The sequence below is a fragment of the Mesoplodon densirostris genome (genome assembly GCF_025265405.1).
Source record: "Mesoplodon densirostris isolate mMesDen1 chromosome Y unlocalized genomic scaffold, mMesDen1 primary haplotype SUPER_Y_unloc_1, whole genome shotgun sequence".
NCBI classification, from domain to species: Eukaryota; Metazoa; Chordata; class Mammalia; order Artiodactyla; family Ziphiidae; genus Mesoplodon; species Mesoplodon densirostris.
In genome coordinates, this window is record NW_026778236.1 from 4,434,569 (window position 1) to 4,455,047 (window position 20,479).

General features: G+C 38.3%; 1 protein-coding gene across 1 annotated transcript in view; it reads left to right on the top strand.

The window, feature by feature from the left end:
• LOC132482984 (BCL-6 corepressor-like) overlaps window positions 1–20,479 on the top strand; it is a 69,228-nt gene that overhangs the window by 27,541 nt on the left and 21,208 nt on the right. The window contains 1 exon segment of the mRNA XM_060088249.1: window positions 9,295–9,461. Within this exon segment, the coding sequence (XP_059944232.1) occupies window positions 9,295–9,461 (167 nt within the window).

A 20,479-nucleotide genomic window follows, 5' to 3' on the forward strand; every position in this document is an offset into this window, starting at 1 on the left:
TTAGATTTCCTTCCCATTTAGGTCACCACAGAGCATTGAGTAGAGTTCCCTGTGCTATACGGTATGTTCTCGGTAATCACCTGTTTTATACATAATAGTGTATATATGTCAATCCCAAACTCCCAGTTCATCCCACTCACCCCCCATCCCCCTTGGCATCCCATATGTTTGTTCTCTACATTGGTGTCTCTGTTTCTGCTTTGTAAATAAGATCGTCTATACAAGTTTTCTGAGATTCCACATATATAGTTAATATATGATATTTATTTTTCTCTTTCTGACTGACTTCATTCTGTATGACAGCCTCTAGGTCCATCCACATCTCTACAAATGACCCAGTTCTTTTTATGGCTGAGTAATATTCCATTGTATATATGTGCCACATCTTCTTGATCCATTCGTCTGTCTGTGGACACTTAGGTTGCTTCCATGTCCTGTCTATTGTATATAGAGCTGCAATAAACATTGTGGTACATGACTCTTATTGAATTATGGTTTTCTCAGGGTATATGCCCAGTAGTGGGATTGCTTGGTCATATGGTAGTTCTATTTTCAGTTTTTATAAGAACCTCAATACTGTTCTCCATAGTGGCTGTATCAGTTTACATTCCCACCAGGAGTGCAAGAAGGTTCCCTTTTCTCCACACCCTCTCCAGCATTTATTATTTGTAGATTTTTTGATGATGGCCATTCTGACTGAAGGGAGGTGTTATACCTCCTTGTAGTTTTGATTTGCATTTCTCTAATAATTAGTGATTAGAAATTTGCATTTCTCTAATAATCATGTGCCTCTTGGCCATCTGTATGTCTTCTTCGGAGAAATTTAGTTCTTCTCCATTTAGGTCTTCCACCCATTTTTTTATTGGGTTTGTTTTTTTTGATATTGAACTCCATGAACTGTTTGTATATTTTGGAGGTTAATCCTTTGTCAGTTGCTTCATTTGCAAATATTTTCTCCCATTCTGAGGGTTGTCTTTTTGTCTTGTTTATGGTTTCCTTTGCTGTGCAAAAGCTTTTAAGTTTAATTAGGTCCAATTTCTTCATTTTTGTTTTTATTTTCATTACTTTAGGAGCTGGGCAAAAAAGATCTTGCTGTGGTTTATGTCAAAGAGTGTTTTTCCTGTGTTTTCCTCTAAGAGTTTATAGTGTTCTATTTTACATTTAGGTCTTTAATCCATTTTGAGTTTATTTTTGTGTATGATGTTAGGGAGTGTTCTAGTTTCATTCTTTTACATGTAGATGTTCAGTTTTCTCAGCATCACTTATTGAAGCGGCTGTCTTTTCTCCATTGTATATTCTGGCCTCCTTTGTCATAATTTAGGTGTGTGGATTTATCTCTGGGCTTTCTGTCCTGTACCATGGATGTATCCTTCTCTTTTCAGCCAGTACCATACTGTCTTGATTACTGTAGCTTTGGAGTATAGTCTGAAGTCAGGGAGCCTAATTACTGCTGCTCCATTTTTCTTAGGTTTGCTTTTGCTGTTTGAGGTCTTTTGTGGTTCTATACAAGTTGTAAAATTTTTTGTTCTAATTCTGTGAGAAATCCCATTGGTAACTTGATAAGGATTACATTGATTCTGTAGATTGCTTTGGGTAGTACAGTCATTTTCACAATGTTGATTCCTCCAATCCAAGAACATGGTATATCTCTCCATCTGTTTCTGTCATCTTTGATTTCTTTCATCAGTATCTTGTAGTTTTCTGTGTACTGGTCTTTTGCCTCCTTAGGTAGATTTATTCCTAGGTATTTTATTCTTCTTGTTGCAATTGTAAATGGGAATGTTCCCTTGATTTCTCTATCTGATCTTCTATTGTTAGTGTACAGGAATGCATGAGATTTCTGTGCATTAATTTTGTATCCTGCAACTTTACCAAATTCATGGATGAGCTCTAGTATTTTTCTGGTGGCACCTTTAGGATTTTCTAGGTATAGTATCATGTCATCTGCAAACAATGACAGTTTTACTTTTCCAATTTGGATTCCTTGTATTTCTTTTTCTTCTCTGATTGCCATGGCTAGGACTTCCAAAACTATATTGAATAACAGTGGCAGGAGTGGGCACCTTTTTGTTTCTGATTTTATAGGAAATGCTTTCAGTTTTTCACCACTGAGAATAGTGTTTGCCGTGGGTTTGTCATATCTGGCCTTTATTTCATTGAGGAATGTTCCCCTATGCCCACTTTCTAGAGAGAATTTATCATAAGTGGCTGTTAAATTTTGTCAAAAAATTTTCCGGCATCTATTGAGATGATCATATGGTTTTTATCCTTCAGTTTGTTACCATGGTGTATCACATTGATTGATTTGCGTATATTGAAGAATCCTTGCATTCCTGGGATAAACCCTTCTTGATCATGGTGTATGATCTTTTTAATGTGTTGTTTGATTTGGTTTGCTAGTATTTTGTTGAGGATTTTTGCATCAGTGTTCAAAAATTTGATATTGGTCTGTAATTTTCTTTTTTTTTGTAGTATCTTTGGTTTTGGTACCAAGGTGATGTTGGCCTTGTAGAATGAGTCTGGGAGTGTTCCTCTCTGTAATTTTTTGCAGTTTCAGAAGGATAGCTGTTAGCTCTTCTGTAAATATTTGATAGACATAGGAAGAATACTCTATGACATAAATCACAGCAAGATCCTTTTGGACCCACCTCCTAGAGAAATGGAAATAAAAACAAAGGTAAACAAATGGGACCTAATGAAACTTCAAAGCTTTTGCACAGCAAAGGAAACCATAAACAAGACCAAAAGACAACCCTCAGAATGGGAGAAAATATTTGCAAATGAAGCAACTGACAAAGGATTAATCTCCAAAATTTATAAGCAGCTCATGCATCTCAATAGCAAAAAAAACAAACAAGCCAATCCAAAAATGGGCAGAAGACTTAAATAGGCATTTCTCCAAAGAAGATATACAGACTGCCAACAAACACATGAAAGAATGCTCAACATCATTAATCATTAGAGAAATGCAAATCAAAACTACAATGAGATATCATCTCACACCAGTCAGAATGGCCATCATCAAGAAATCTAGAAACAATAAATGCTGGAGAGGGTGTGGAGAAAAGGGAACCCTCTTGCACTGCTGGTGGGAATGTGAATTGGTACAGCCGCTATGGAGAACAGTATGGAGGTTCCTTAAAAAACTAAAAATAGAACTACCATATGACCCAGCAATCCCACTACTAGGCATATACCCTGAGAAAACCATAATTCAAAAAGAGACATGTACCAAAATGTTCATTGCAGCTCTATTCACAATAGCCCGGAGATGGAAACAACCTAAGTGTCCATCATCGGATGAATGGATAAAGAAGATGTGGCACATATATACAATGGAATATTACTCAGCCATAAAAAGAAACGAAACTGAGCTATTTGTAATGAGGTGGATAGACCTAGAGTCTGTCATACAGAGTGAAGTAAGTCAGAAAGAGAAAGACAAATACCGTATGCTAACATATATATATGGAATTTAAGAAAAAAAATTGTCATGAAGGACCCAGGGGTAAAACAGTAATAAAGACACAGACCTACTTGAGAATGGACTTGAGGATATGGGGAGGGGGAAGTGTAAGCTGTGACAAAGCGAAAGAGAGGCATGGACATATATACAGTACCAAATGTAAGGTAGATAGCTAGTGGGAAGCAGCCGTATAGCACAGGGAGATTGGCTCGGTGCTTTGTGACCACCTGGAGGGGTAGGATGGGGAGGGTGGGAGGGAGGGAGATGCATGAGGGAAGGGATGTGGGAACAGATGTATATGTATGACTGATTCACTTTGTTATAAAGCAGAAACTAATAAAAAAGAGTTTGATAGAATTAGCCTGTGAAGCCTTCTGGTCCTGGACTTTTGTTTGTTGGAATATATTTAATCACAGCTTCAATTTCATTACTTGTGATTGGTCTGTTCATATTTTCTAGTTCTTCCTGGTTCAGTCTTGGAACGTTGTACTTTTCTTAGAATTTGTCCATTTCTTCCGGGTTGTCCATTTTATTGACATATGGCTGCTTGCAGTAGCCTTTGATCCTTTGTATTTCCTTTGTATTTCTGCAGTGTCAGTTGTAACTTTTTTTTTCATTTCTTATTTTATTGATTTGAGTCCTCTCCCTCTTTTTCTTGATGAGTATGGCTAAAGGCTTATCAATTTTGTTTATCTTTTCAAAGAACCAGCTTTTCGTTTTATTGATCTTTGCTATTTTTTTAAATTTCTGTTTTATTTATTTCTTCTCTGATCTTTGTGATTTGATCTTATGATCTTTATGATCTTTCCTCTACTAACTTTGGGTTTTGTTTGTTCTTTTTTCCCTAGTTGTGTTAGGTGTAAGTTTAGTTTCTTTAAGACTTTTCTTGTTTCTTTTTTTTTTTTTTTTTTTTTTTTTTGCGGTACGTGGGCCTCTCACTGTTGTGGCCTCTCCTGTTGCAGAGCACAGGCTCCGGACGCGCAGTCTCAGTGGCCATGGCTCACGGGCCTAGCCTCTCCGCGGCATGTGGGATCTTCCCAGACCAGGGCACAAACCCGTGTCCCCTGCATTGGCAGCGGACTCTCAACCACTGGGCCATGAGAGAAGCCCTTTTCTTGTTTCTTGAGTTAAGATTGTGTTGCTATAAACTTCCTAGTTAGAACTGCTTTTGTTGTGTCCCATAGATTTTGGGTTGTCATGTTTTCATTGTCATTTGTTTGTAGGTATTTTTTTGATTTCTTCAGTGATCTCACTGGTCATTTAGTAGCATATTATTTAGCCTCCATGTGTTTGTAGTTTTTACAGTTTTTTCCTGTAATTCATTTCTAATATCATAGCATTATGGTTAGAAAAGATGCTTGATATGATTTCTGATTTCTTAAATTTACCGAGGCTTGATTTGCGACCCAAGATGTGATCTGTCCTGAAGAATGTTCTATGTGCACTTGAGAAGAAAGTATATTGTGCCACTTTTGGAAGGAATGTCCTATAAATATCAATTAAGTCCATCTTTTTAATGTGTCATTTAAAGCTTGTGTTTCCTTATTTATTTTCATTTTGGATGATCTATCCATTGGTGTTAGTGGGTTGTTAAATTCCCCTAGTCTTATTGTTTTACTGTCAGTTTTCCCTTTTATGACTGTTATCATTTGCCTTATGTATTGAGGTGCTCCTATGTTGGATGAATATATATTTATAATTGTTATATCTTCTTCTTGCATTGATCCATTGATAATTATATAGTGTCCTTCTTTATCTCTTATTACAGTCTTTATTTTAAAGTCTATTTTTCGTGAAACGAGTATAGCTACTCCAGTTTTCTTTTGATTTCCATTTGGATGGAATATCTTTTTCCGTCCCTTCACTTTCAGTCTGTATGTGTTCCTGAGTAAAGTGGGTCTTTTGTAGACAACTATATAGAAGTCTTGTTTTTGTATCCATTCAGCCAGTCTGTGTCTTTTGGTTGGAGCATTTAATCCATTTACATTTAAGGTAATTATTGATAAGTTTGTTCCTATTACCATTTTCTTAATTGTTTTGGGTTTGCTTTTGTAGGTCTTTTCTTTCTCTTGTGTTTCCTGCCTAGAGAAGTTCCTTTATTATTTGTTGTAAAACTGGTTTGGTGGTGCTGATTTCTCTTAGCTTTTGCTTGTCTGTAAAGCTTTTGATTTCTCCATCAAATCTGAATGAGATGCTTGCAGGGTAGAGTAATCTTGGCTGTAAGCTTTTCTCTTTCATCACTTTAAGTATATTCTGCCACTCCCTTCTGGCCTGCAGAGTTTCTGCTGAAAAATCAGCTGATAACCTTATGGGGATTCCTTTGTATATTATTTTTATGCTTTTCATTTGCTGCTTTTAATATTTTTTCTTTTTATTTAATTTTGTTAATTTGATTAATATGTGTCTCAGCATGTTTCTCCTTGGGTTTATCCTGTATGGGACTCTCTGCACTTCCTGGACTTGATTGACTATTTCCTTTCCCATGTTAGGGAAGTTTTTGACTACAGTCTCCAAATATTTTCAGACCCTTTCTTTCTTTCTTATTCTGGGACATCTATAATTCAAATATGGTGCATTTAAGGTTGTCCCGGAGGTCTCTGATATTGTCCTCATTTATTTTCTTTCTTTTTTCTTTGTTCTGCTCAGCAGAAGTTGTTTACACCATTCTATCTTTCAGCTCACTTACCCATTCTTCTGCTTCAGTTATTCTGCTATTGATTCCTTCTAGAATATTTTAATTTCAGGTATTGTTTTGTTCATCTCTGTTTGTTCTTTAGTTTTTCTAGGTCTTTGTTAAACATTTCTTGTATTTTCTTCATTCTGTTTCTGAGATTTTGGATTATCATTACAGTCATTATTCTGAATTATTTTCCAGTAGATTGAGTATTTCTTCTTCATTTGTTTGGTCTTGTGGGATTTTACCTTGCTCCTTCATCTGCAACATATTTCTGTCTTCTCATTTTGTTTAACTTACAGTGTTTGGGGTCTCCTTCTTGCAGGCTGTAGGATCATAGTTCCACTTGCTTCTGGTGTCTGCCCCCAGTGGGTGAGTTTGGTCTAGTGGCTTGTGTAGGCTTCCTGGTGGGAGGGACTGGTGTCTGCACTCTGGTAGGTGGAGCTGTATCTTTTCCCTCTAATGGGCAGGGCCACATTAGGTGGTGTGTTTTGGGGTGTCTATGGGCTTAGTACTTTAGGCAGCCTGTCTGCTGGTGAGTGGGTTTGTGTTCCTGTCTTGCTTATTGTTTGGCGTGGGCCATTCAGCACTGGAGCCTGCAGGCAGTTGGGTGGAGCTGGGTCTTGGAGTTGAGATGGAGACCTGCAGGAGAGCTCTAGCTGTTTAATATTCCCTGGGGCTGGGAATTGTCTAGTGTTCCAGCATCCTGGACTTGGTTCTCCCACCCCAGAGGCTCAGGCTCGACCTCCAACCTGGGAACTAAGACCCAGCAAGCCACACACCTTGGCATAAAAGGAAAAAAAAAAAAGAAAGGGTTGAATGAAAACAAACATTCAACCCCAAGACAAATAGCAATGACAAAAACAAGCAAACAACAACAACAATTAAGAACAAACAAATGAACAGACAGACAAGACCCCAGACAGATGTTAAAGCAGAACCAAACAAGAACAAAAAAACAAAGAAACACGCACACATACAAAAAAACAAAAATAAAAACAGGGAAACCAAAAAATGAGAAAAAGCAGAAATGAAAGAACCCCAAAATGAAGTCAAACAATTAAAAGCAAAACTGACAAAAACAAAAATATAAAATGGGAGAATGCAAACTGAAGGAAAAAGGAAAGAAAACAAAGCAAACAGAAAAATGATTAAACAAAAAATAAAGATGAGAACAAATAGAACATAGAAAAAAATAACAAAATAGAACAAAGGAAAGGAAAAAGACAAGGAAGAAACACAGAGCAAGAAAAAAGTTACAGAGATGAAATATAAAAACAATTTTAAGAATCTGAAAAAGAATTTTAAAAACTAAAGGAAAATAAAAACAAATAATTTTTTAAAAAACAACAGAACAGAACATACACACATACAAAATAAGAAACAAAAACAGAGAAAACAAAAAACGAGGACAACTAGACAAACAAAAGAATCCCAATGTGAAATCAATCAATTAAAAACAGAACTAAGAAATACCAAAAATAAAAAATACAAAAGCAGAATGCAAACTGAAGGAAAAAGCAAAAAATACAAACACACAAATGATAAAAAAAGTAAGAAAAGACAAGAACAAATTGAACAAAGAAAAAAGATAAAAAGAAAGTAGAACAAAGGAAAAGAAAAAACAAGAAACACAGAACAAGGAAAAAGTAACAGAGAAATAGAAATATAAAAAATTAAAAATATATGGAAAATATAAACAATAGAAATAAAAATAAAAACAAACAAAAAAGAACAGAACAAAACATAAAAAATAGTAATAATAATATTTTCCTGGGTCTCAGCTGTCAGTGTTCTTGCCTCCACCATGAGGCATGGCGAACATCCGCCTCCCCAGGAGGCCCTCCAAAACCTCTCAGTAGGTCTCTGTTTCCCCTCTGGGCACTGTGGAGGCAGCTTGGACTCTGTCCTGGCCCAACTCCTGCATGTACTAGTATCCAAAGTCCATAGCTGCTAGAGCTAGACCAGTGTCATTTGTGTGAACACTAATCCATTCAATTATTCCATAGATGCAGGGTTTACCAAGCTGATTGTAGGGACTTAATCTGCAGCTTGTGCAGTTGCTCAGAAAGATTTTTGTTCCTGTTCCTTAGTTGCCCTGCTCCTGGGGCTCAGCTGTGGTTTTAGCCCCACCTCTGTGTGTGGGCCACCCACAGGTTTATGCTTCTGAGGCTGCCCTGGAGCACTCGGGTCTGCCCCTGTGAGGGCAGGTTGTGGAGGTGGCACAACTCCCTGGGTTGCAGGGACCCTGGCAGTGACAGCTGCATGAGAAAGCTGGAGGCCATGGGCACAATAGATGTAGCCCTAATACCTGGCCATTTGTGTGAGAAGGTTAGCCCTGGAGGGGGCTTTTCTTAGCCCTAGCTGCAGGCACAAGAAGCTCAGCCCTGGTGGGGGCTTTTCCTTGTGCCTAGTGGCAGGTGTGACAAAGTCAGCCCTGGAGGAGGCTTTTCTTAGCCTTGGCCACAGGCATGAGAAGGTCAGCCCTGGAGGGGCTTTTCCTAGTTCCTGGTAACAGGCATGAGAAGGTCAGCCCTGATGGGGACTTTCGTAGTGCCTGGCAGGGCATGGGGCCAGCACATGGAGAAAGAAGCTGTGATAACAGACTCCACTCCTGTGTGTCACTCAACAGTGGCCCCTTGCTTCTGTGACAATCTGGGTTCTCTCTACGAGCATTCTCGAGAGAGACTCTTCTTTAATATAAAAACAGAAGCATTTGCTTCCCAGGTTCTGATCTTTACAGGAGCATGAGGACCTGGCTAACCTCCTGGGTTTCCCTCCCTCTTTAAGGTTAGGGATGTTCTTTACCTCATTTACTCTCTTCTTGTGTATTGGTTTTCTATACTTTTATCTAAACTTGTATTGTCATCCACTACCACCTACCAAGTATACCCATCAAATGGGAGTGCTTTTGTACTTATCAATGCATCGTCTAAGGTATTAGCAGCCCTTGACAACACTGTCTCCATCATCAAGACTTTTACACATGCTGTTACCTTTCACCAGGGTAGATATTGCCTGCCCATGCTACAGTGGGGTCTCAGGTCTGAGGGTGGACGTCTTTGAAAATGGATACTACCAAGCTATGGAGAGATCATTATTATGAGGTTTATTGTGTGAAATCTGATGGCATCCCCTTTTCTCCTCCACATAGAAATTGGTCTTGCACTGCCTGGAAAACAAGATTTGTGACGTTAATCATCAGGACAATGCAGGTTACTGTGCCCTACATGAAGCTTGTGCAGAAGGGTGGCTCCAAATTGCTGAATATCTTCTTAAATATGGTGCTGACGTCAACTGCAGTGCCCAGGATGGAACCAGGTTAGTGGTGTGTCTTGCTAGGGCACTAGCAGTGGTCCTCAGGTATGTGAGAAACACTTAAGGAAATATGAGTAATCACATTGATGACAAAGTACTCCAGAATTGAATCAAATGTGTATTTCTGGCCAAGTTGAGTATTACTTCAATTTTTCTTACTTTTTTCAGTTGAAGTATCAGTGATTTACAATGTTGTGTTAGCTTCAAGTATACAGCAAGGTGATTTAGTTATACCTATAAATATATGTATATTTTTTCTGATTCTTTTCCATTACAGTTTATTACAAGATGTATAGTTCTTTGTGCTATACATTAAATCCTTGTTGATTATCTATTTTATATATAATAGTGTGTATATGTTCATCCCAAACTCCTAATTAATCCCTTCCCCCCTTACCCTTTTGGTAACCATAAGTTTGTTTTCTATGTCTTTGAGTCTATTTCTGTTTTATAAATAATTTCATTTGTATCATTTTTTAGATTCTACATATAAGTGGTATCATATGGTATTTGTCTTTGACTTCACTTACTATGACAATCTCGAGGTCCATCCATGTTGCTGCAAATAGCATTATTTCATTCTTTTTTATGGCTGAGTAGTATTCCTTTGTATATATGTTTCTCATTTTCTCCATCCATTCATCTGTCAGAGGACATTTAGCTTGCTTCAATGTCTTGGCTGTTGTAAAAGTGCTGCTATGAACATTGGGGTGCATGTATTGTTACTAATTAGAGTTTTCTCCTTATACATGCCCAGGAGTGGGATTGCAGGATCATGTGGTAGTTCTGTTTTTAGTTCTTTTTAGAAAGCTCCATACTGTTTTCCACAGTTGCTATACCAATTTACATTCCCACCAGTGTGCACAAAAGTTGTCTTTTAATTTTGTGGTTGGTTTCCTGTACTGTACTAAATCTTTTAAGTCTAATTATGTTCTGTTTGTTAATTTTTGCTGTCATTTCCTTTACTTTAGGAGATAGAACCAAAACGATATTGCTGCAATTATGTCAAAGAGTGTTCTCCCTATGTTTTTCTCTAGGAGTTTTATAGTGTCCCATCGTACATTTAGGTGTTTAATCCATTTTGAGTTTATATTTGTATATGGTGATAGACAGTGTTCTAATTATATTCTTTTACATGGAGCTCTCCAGTTCTTCCACCATGCCTTATTGAAAAGGCTAGCTTTTCTCTAGTACATATTCTTGTCTCCTCATAGTGTAGGTGACCATAAGTGCATGAGTTAATTTCTGGGCTTTCTACCCTGTTCTGTTGATCTCTTTATCTGTTTTATGCCCATACCATACTGTTTGGGGTTTTTTTTGTTAAATTTTTATTTATTTATTTTTATTGGAGTAAAATTGCTTTACAATGTTCTGTTATTTATTTATTTTTGTTGGAGTAAAATTGCTTTACAATGTTCTGTTAGTTTCTGCTGTACAAGGAAGTGAACCAGCTATGTGTATACGTATATCCCCTCCCTCTTGGACCTCCCTCCCACCCCCCTCATCTCACCATCTTGGTTGTCACAGAGCACCCAGCTTAGCTCCATGTGCTATATACAGCACGACCCACTAGCTCTCTGTTTTACACATGGTAGTGTATTTATGTCAAACTTAATCTCCCAGTTTGTCCCACCCTCCCCTTCCCCGCTGTGTCCACATATCCATTCTCTATGTCTGTGTCTCTATTCCTGCCCTACAAATAGGTTCATCTGTATCATTTTTTTTAGATTACACATATATGCGTTAATATATGATATTTGTTGTTCTTTTTCCGGTTAACCTCTGTATGACAGACTCTAGGTCCATCCATGTCTCTACAAATGACCCAGTTTCATTCCTTTTTATGGCTGAGTAATATTCCATTGTATATTTGTACCACATCTTTATCCATTCATCTCTTGTTGGACATTTAGGTTGTTTCCATGTCCTATAGTAAATAATGCTGCAATGAACATTGGGCTATATGTGTCCTTTTGAATTATGGTTTTCTCAGGGTATATGCCCAGTAGTGGGACTGCTGGGTCATATGGTAGTTCTATTTTTCGTTTTTTAAGGAACCTCATTACTGTTCTCCATAGTGGCAGTATCAATTTACATTCCCACCAAGAGTGCAAGAGGGTTCCCTTTTCTCCACACTCTCTGCAGCATTTATTGTTTGTAGAATTTTTGACGATGGCCATTCTGACTGGTGTAAGCCTTATTGTAGTTTTGATTTACATTTCTCTAATAATTAGTGATGTTGCACATATTTTCTTGTGCCTCTTGGCCATCTGTATGTCTGCTCTGGAGAAGTGTCTATTTAGGTCTTCTGCCCATTTTTGGATTGGGTTTTTTTGCTTTTTTTGATACTGAGCTTCATGAGCTGCTTATATATTTTGGAGATTAATCCTTTGTCAGTTGCTTTCTTGTCAAATATTTTCTCCCATTCTGAGAGTTGTCTTTTTGTCTTGTTTATGGTTTCCTTTGCTGTTCAAAAGCTTTTAAATTTCATTAGGTACCATTTGTTTATTTTTATTTTCATTACTCTAGGAAGTAATTTCCCAGCACCACTTATTGAAGAGGCTATCTTTTCTCCATTGTATGTTCCTGCCTTCTTTGTCATAAAGCCATTCACATATGGTCACCTAATTTATCTCTGGGCTTTCTATCCTGTACCATTGATATATATTTTTGTTTTTGTGCCAGTACCATACCATCTTGATTATTGTAGCTTTGTAGTATAGTCAGAAGTTGGGGTGCCTGATTCCTCCACCAGCATTTTTCTTTCTCAAGATTGCTTTTGCTATTCGGGGTGTTTTGTATTTCCATGCAAATTGTAAAATTTTTGTTATAATTCTTGAAGAATTCCATTGGTAATTTGATATGGATTGCATTCAATCTGTAGATGGCTTTGGGCACAGTAGTCATTTTCACAATATTGATTCTTCCAATCAAAGAACATGGTGTATTTCTCCATCTGTTTATGTCATCTTTGATTTCTTTCATCAGTGTTTTATAGTTTTCTGAGTACAGGTCTTTTGCTTCCTTAAGTAGGTTTATTCCTAGGTATTTTATTCTTTTTGTTGTGATAGTAAATGGGATTGTTTCCTTGATTTCTCTTTCTGATTTTTCGTTGTTAGTGTATAGGAATGCCAGAGATTTCTGTGCATTAATTTTGAATCCTGCAACTTTACCAAATTCATTGATTAGCTCTAGTAGTTTTCTGATGGCATCTTCAGGATTTTATATGTATAGTATTACATCATCTGCAAACAGTGACAGTTTTACTTCTTCTTTTCCAATTTGTATTCCTTTTATTTCTTTTTCTTCTCTGATTGTCGTGGCTAGGACTTCCAAAACTATGTTGAGTAAGAGTGGTGAGAGTCGACATACTTGTCTTCTACCTGATCTTAGTGGAAATGCTTTCAGTTTTTCACTATTGAGAGTAATATTTGCTGTGGGTTTGTCATATATGGCCTTTATTATGTTGAGATAGGTTCCCTGTATGCCCACTTTCTGGAGAGTTTTTATCATAAATGGATGTCACATTTTGTCAGAAGCTTTTTCTGCATGTATTGAGATGATCATATTGGTTTTTATTCAAATTTTATTTATTTATTTATTTTGCGGTACGTGGGCCTCTCACTGTTGTGGCCTCTCCTGTTGCAGAACACAGGCTCCGGGCGCACAGGCTCAGTGGCCATGGCTCACGGGCCCCGCCACTCTGCGGCATGTGGGATCTTCCTGGACCAGGGCATGAACCCGTGTCCCCTGCATTGGCAGGCGGAATCTCAACTACTGCGCCACCAGGGAAGCCCCTTCAAATTTTTAATATGTTGTATCACATTAATTGATTTGCATATTGAAGAATCCTTGCACCTCTGGGATAAATTCCACTTGATCATAGTGTATTATCCTTTTAATTTGTTGTTGGAGTCTGTTTGCTAGTATTTTTTTTTTTTTTTTTTTTTTTTTTTTTTTTTTTTTGCGGTATGCGGGCCTCTCACTGTTGTGGCCTCCCCCGTTGCGGAGCGCAGGCTCCGGACGCGCAGGCTCAGCGGCCATGGCTCACGGGCCCAGCCGCTCCGCGGCATATGGGATCCTCCCAGACCGGGGCACGAACCCGTATCCCCTGCATCGGCAGGCGGACTCTCAACCACTTGCGCCACCAGGGAGGCCCCTGTTTGCTAGTATTTTGTTGAGGATTTTTGCATCTACATTCATTAGTGATGTTGATCTGTAATTTTCTTTTTTTGTGATATTTTGTCTGGTTTTGGTATATCAGATGGTTGGCGGTTTCGTAGAATGAATTTGGGAGTGTTTCTTCCTCTGAAGTTTTTTGGAAGGGTTTGAGAAGGATCTGTGTTAGCTCTTCTGTAAATGTTTGATAGAATTCACCTGTGAAGCCATATCTGGTCCTGGACTTCTGTTTGGTGGAAGACTTTAAATTATGTTTTCAATTTTATTACTTGTGATAGGTCTGTTTATATTTTCTAATTCTTCCTGGTTCAGTATTGGAAAATTGTGCCTTTGCAAGAATTTGTCCATTTCTTCGTGGTTGTCCTTTTTATTGGCGTATACACGTTTGTAGTAGTCTCTTATAATCCTTTGTATTTCTGCATTGTCAGTTGTGATTTTTCTTTTTTCATTCCTAATTTTATTGATTTGTGTCCTCTCCCTGTTTTTCTTGATGAGTCTGGCTAAAGGTTTATCGATTTTGTTTATCTTCTCAGGGAACTAACTTTTAGTTTTATTGACCTTTGCTATTGTTTTCTTCTTTTCTATTTCATTTATTTCTGCTCTGATCTTTATTAATTTCTTTCCTTCTACTGACTTTGGGTTCTCTAGTTGCTTTACATATAAGGTTAGATTGTTTATTTGATATTTTTCTTGTTTCTTGAGGTGAGATTGAATTGCTATAAACTTCCCTCTTAGAACTGCTTTTGCTGCATCCCATAGGTTTTGGGTTGTTGTGTTTTCGTTGTCATTTGTTTCTATGTATTTTTTTTATTTCTTCTTTGATTTCTTCAGTGATTTCTTGGTTATTTAGTAGCGCACTGTTTAGCCTCCATATATTTATTTTTTTAGTTTATTTCCTGTAATTGATTTTCAGTCTCATAGCATTGTGGTCAGAAAAGATGCTTGGTACAGTTTCAGTTTTCTTAAATTTTCCAAGGCTTGATTTGTGACTCAAGATGTGATCTTCCTGGAGAATGTTCCGTGTGCAATTGAGAAGAAAGTGTATTCTCACACCTTTGGGTGGAATATCCTATAGATATCAATTAAATTTATCTGGTCTATCATGTCACTTAAAGCTTGTGCTTCCTTATTTAGTTTCTGTTTGGATAATCTGTGAATTGTTGTAAATGGTGTTAAAGTTTCCTAACATTGTGTTACTATTAATTTCCTCTTTTATGGTTGATAGTATTTGCTTTATGTATTGAGGTGCTCCTATGTTGGTGCATAAATATTTATAATTGGTATATCTTCTTCTTGGATTGATCCCTTGAACATTATGTAGTGTCCTTCCTTATCTCTTGTAACAATCTTTATTTTAGGGTCTATTCTGATACAAGTACTGCAGCTCAGCTTTCTTCTGATTTCCATTTGCATGGAATCTTTTTCCATCCCTTCACTTTCAGTCTTTATGTGTCCCTAGGTCTGAAGTGGGTCTCTTGCAGACAGCATATATATTGGTCTTATTTTTTATCTATTCAGCCAGTCTGTGTCTTTTGGTTGGAGGTTTAATCCATTTACATTTAAGGTAGTTATCGATATGTATGTTCCTATTACCATTTTCTTAATTGTTTTGGGTTTGTTTTTGTAGGTATTTTCCTTCTCTTTTGTTTCCTGCCTAGAAAAGTTCCTTTAGCATTTGTTGTAAATCTGGTTTTGTGGTGCTGAGTTTGCTTAGCTTTTGCTTTTTTGTAAAGGTTTTAATTTCCCTGTTGAATCTGAATGATCCTTGCTGGGTAGAGTAATCTTGGCTGTAAGTTTTTCTCTTTCATCACTTTAAGTTTATCCTGCCACTCCATTCTGGCCTACAGAGTGTCTGCTGAAAAATCAGCTGATAACCTTATGAGGATTCCTTTGTAATTTTCACTTTTCTTTTGCTGCTTTTAATATTTTTTTCTTTTTATTTAATTTTGATAGTTTGATTAATATGTGTATTGGAGTGTTTTTTCTTGGGCTTATCCTGTATGGGAGTCTCTGCACTTCCCTGACTTGATTGACTATTTTCTTTCCCATAAGTTTTTCACTGTAATCTCTTCAAATATTTTCTCAGAGCCTTTCTTTTTCTGTTCTTCTCTGGGACCCTTATGATTCGAATGTTGGTATGTTTAGTGTTGTCCCAGAGGTCTGTGAGATTGTTCTCAATTCTTTTCATTCTTTTTTCTTTATTCTGCTTCTCAGCAGTTATTTCCACCATTCTGTCTTCCAGCTCACTTATTCGTTTTTCTGCCTCAGCTATTCTGTTATTGATTCCTTCTAGTGTATTTTTCATTTCAGTTATTTTGTTGTTCATCTCTGTTGGTTTATTCTTTAGTCCTTCTAGATCATTATTAAACATTTCTTATATTTTCTCAATACGTGTCTCCATTCTATTTCTGAGATTCTGGGTCTTTATTGTCATTACTCTATATTCTTTTCCAGGTTGGTTGCCTATTTCCTCTTCATTTATTTGGTCTTGTAGGTTTTTACCTTGTTCCTTCATCTGTGACATATTTTTTGTCGTCTAATTTTTTTTTTTTGGATGGGTGAGACTGTGTTCCTGTCTTACTGTTTGGCCTGAGGCTTCCAGAACTGGAGTTTGTAGGCTGTTGGGTAGAGCTGGGTCTTTGTACCGAGATTAGGACTTCTAGGAGACCTCACTCTGAGGAATATTCCTTGGAGTCTGAGGTTCTGTGTTAGTCCAGTGGTTCAGACTCAGTGCTTCTACTACAGGAGCTCTGGCTTGATCCCCAGCTCATGAACCAAGATCCCAGAAGCCACATGGGGTGGGGGAAAAAAAAGAAAAAGAAACAAAGGAGCAGAAGAATAACAAATAGTAAAAACATAAAATAAGATTAGATAACTAACAGATATGTTACAAAGAATTAAAAAATAAAAATATATATGACACAATAACTGGAAGATAAAACAGAACCACAATAGTAAAAAAAAAAGAGGAGTGAAACCAAACCAAACCAAACAAAAGCCAGAAAAGACCTTGGCTGTGGGGGGCGGGGCCTAGGCAGGGGCGGGTTTTAGGCCCTTGTGGGGAGTCTATGCTTAGGACCCACAGGGCCGGAAAAGGCCCTGGGGGGGTCTTGGGGGTGGGGCTTAGGCTCAGTGCAGGAAGAGGGGCCTAGGAGTGCCTCTGACCCTGGAGGGCAGAGGACCAGGTCCAGGACCCCAACAGGCTCACTGGGCCCAAGTGGGCAAGGGAAACACTAGGTGCGTTCCCCCTGATCCTCCAATCCCAGAGGGCCTCTTCCCCTTGGGCTCTCTTCTTGCTCCTTCCTCCTATGCCCCCAGGACCCATGCTCCTAGAGGGGACCCCAGAAGGTAGAGGACAATACCTGGAAGCCCAAGAGGGTTCCTGGAGCTGAGTGGGTGGGGGAGCGCTGGCTCCACCTCCTCTGGTCCCCTGGTCTTGGAGGGTTCCCCCTACACTGTCTGCCTCTGCTCCCCATCCTCCTCCTGCCTCCCTCCCTCCCATGCCCCTATGACCCAAGAGGCCAGAGGGGGCCATGGAGAACAGAGGACCAGGCCTGGGCACCCAGTATCCTTCCCTGGGCCCAAGTGGGCGGGAGAAGCTCCCTCCATGCCTCCCCTGATCCTCTCTGGTCCTGGATGGTTCCCCCCCAACAGGCCCCCTCTGCTCCTCTTCCCCCTCCTCCCTCTCTCCCATGCCTCTAGAACCCACGAGGCTAGAGGGGGCCCCAGAGAATGGAGGACCAGGCCCAAGAGCCTAGCAGGCCTCCTGGGGCCCCAGTGGGTGGGAGAAATGCCTGCTGCACCTCCCCTGATTCTCCAGTCCTGGAGGACCCCTCCCACCCACCTCTTTTCTTCTCACCCCCCTCCCTCCTATGTCCTAGGATCAACACGGCCTGGAGGAGGCTTTGGAGGGTGGAGTACCCGGCCCAGGAGCCCCGCAGACTTCCCGGCCCCGACTGGGCAGGGGAAATGCCTGATTCTCCAAGCCCTTGAGGGTCCCTCCAGGCCTGGGAACCCCTCCCCTTCCCAGCCACCCCTCAGGGGCACTGGTGCTGTCTGGTCTCAACTTCTCCTCTCCCCGCATCCTACCCAGTCACTCGGGGGTTCCTGCTGTCTCCTTGGGCGTCGAGGGCAACCACCAGTGTCCAGCAGGTGCCCTATTTGTGGGGAGACACAAACTCTGCGTCCTCCCTGACTGCCATCTTGACTCTGCCCTACCATACTGTTTCGATGATTGTAGCTTTGTAGTATATTCTGAAGTCAGGGAGCCTGATTCCTTCAGTTCCATTCTTTTTCAAGATTGTTTTGCCTATTCCAGGTCTTTGTGGTTCCATACAAATCTAAAAATTTTTTGTTCCAGTTCTGTGAAAAATTCTATTAGTAATTTGATAGGCATTGCATTGAATCTGTAGATCATCTTGAGTAGTATAGTCATTTTGACATTATTGATTCTTTCAATCCAAGAACATTGTATATTTTTCCATCTGTTTGTGTAGTCTTCAGTTTCTTTCATCAGAGCCTTACAGTTTTCTGAGTACAAGTCTTTGCCCTCCTCGGTAGGTTTATTCCTACCGAGGAGGCAAAAGGTGTTTTATTCTTTCTGATGCTATGGTAAATGGTATTGTTTTCTTAATTTCTCTTTCAAATAGTTTGTTGTCAGTGTATAGAAATGCAGCAAATTTCTGTGTGTTAATTTTGTATCCTGGAACTTTACCAGACATAAAGGCCATATATGACAGATTGATAGCTAATATCATACTCAACAGTGAAAAGCTGAAACCCTTCCCTCTAAGATCAGGAACAAGAGAAGGGTGTGCCCACTCTTTCCACTTTAATTCAATGTATTCTGTTGCTTTTGGATGGAATATATATATCTCTGTTAGGTTCATTTGATCTCATGTATGATTCAAGTCCAGTGTTTTCTTGCGGATTTTCCATCTGGATTTCTGTCCATTGCTGAACGTGTTGTTTTGAAGTCCTCTGCTCTTACTGTATTGTGTATTTCTTCTTTCAGATCTGTTAGTATTTGGCTAATGTATTTTGGTACTCTTATCTTAGGTGCACATGTATTTACCATTGTTATGTTTTCTTGATAGGTTGACCCTTTATCATTATATCATGACTTGCTTTGTCTCTTCTTATGCTTTTTGGCTTAAAATCTGTTTCTTTCTTATATGAGTATAGTTACCACTACTCTCTTTTTCATTTGTATGGAATTCCTCTTTTAATCCCTTAACTGTGAGCCTGTGTATATCCTTAAAACTGAAGTTACTCTCTTGTAGATAGCATACAGTAGAGTCTTGTTTTTTTATGCATCCAGCCACTTTGTACCTTTTGATTGGACAACTCAGTCCATATAAATTTAGAGTAGTTACTGATATGTAGGGACTTACTATTGCCATATAACTGTTTTCTGGCTGTTTTGTAGTCATGTTGTTACTTTCTTATTCTTTCAGCATGTTTCTTTGTGAACTATTGATTTTCTGTGGTAGTTTGCTATGATTTCCTGTCTTTATTTTTGTGAGTCTATAGTTAGTGCTCTGTAGTTACCGTGAGACTTACATTAAACATCTTATAGGTATAACAGTTTATTTTATGTGGTCAGCAACACCTTGTCTATGCCTTACAAAAACATTATCCTTTTATGCACTCCTTCAAGTGTTTAGAGTTGCACTTTGATTTTTATATTATATATTCTTCAACAGATTATAGTAGCCTGAGTCATTTTTGATACCTTTAACCTTTTTAATATAGTTAAATGGTTTAACACACCCTCATGTTACAGTATTAGAGTTTCACAATTCGACTATATATTTGCATTTACCAGTGTGTTGTATATTTTCATATGTTTTCATTGCTAATTAGCATCCTTTCATATCAGCTTGAAAAACTCCTTTCAGCATTTCTTTTAAGACAGGTGTCTGGTGGTGATGAATTCTCTCATCTCTGTTTCTAAAGGATAAGTTGGCAGCTTTTCTGTTTTAACACTTTGAATATATTATTCTATTTTTTTTCCTGGCCTGTAATTGTGCTCAGAAATCTTTTGGTAGCCTAATGGGATTTTCTTGTAAGTTACAAAATTTTTTTCTCTTGTTTCCTTTAGAATTTTTGATTTTTGACAGTTTGCTAAAATGTGTCTCAGAGAAAAACATTTTGAACTGAAATAATGGGGTGATATATATCTTCATGATTTTTGGATTCCAAGTCTCTCCCCAGGTTTGGGAAGTTCTTGGCCCTCCATTCATTCATTCATTGATTCATTCATTGAATTATAGTTGATTTACAATATTATGTTAGTTTCAGATGTACAGCATAGTGATTCAATATTAAACTTTCTGTTCCCTTCTCCCTCTCTTTTCCTTTTGGACTTTCGGTGATTTGGATGTTGTTGTTGTTGTTAGCTTTATGGTATCTCTTAGATCATGTAGGTGTTATTCACTCTTTTCCTTTCATTGACTCTGTCTCACTGATTCTGTATTCTGTTTGGTGTGTTCTGATATTGGTGCTGTCTGTTGCATTTTTCATTTCATTTACGGAATTCTTCAGATCCAGAATTTCCCTATGACTTCTTATGATTTGTCTCTGTTAAATTTCACATTTGGATTATGTTTTGTTTTCTTTATTTCATTGAATTGTTTTTCTGTCTTTTCTTGTACCTTATTGAGTTTCCTTAAATAGCTCATTTGAATTATTTAATTAGTAAATATAGATGTCTGTGTCTTTGGGTTGGTTACTGGAAGATTATTGAAATCCTTTGGTGATTTTATGTTTCCTTGACTTTTCAAGTTCCTTGGAATTTAGTGTTGCAGTTTTCATGTTGGCACAGTCACCTCCTCCACTTT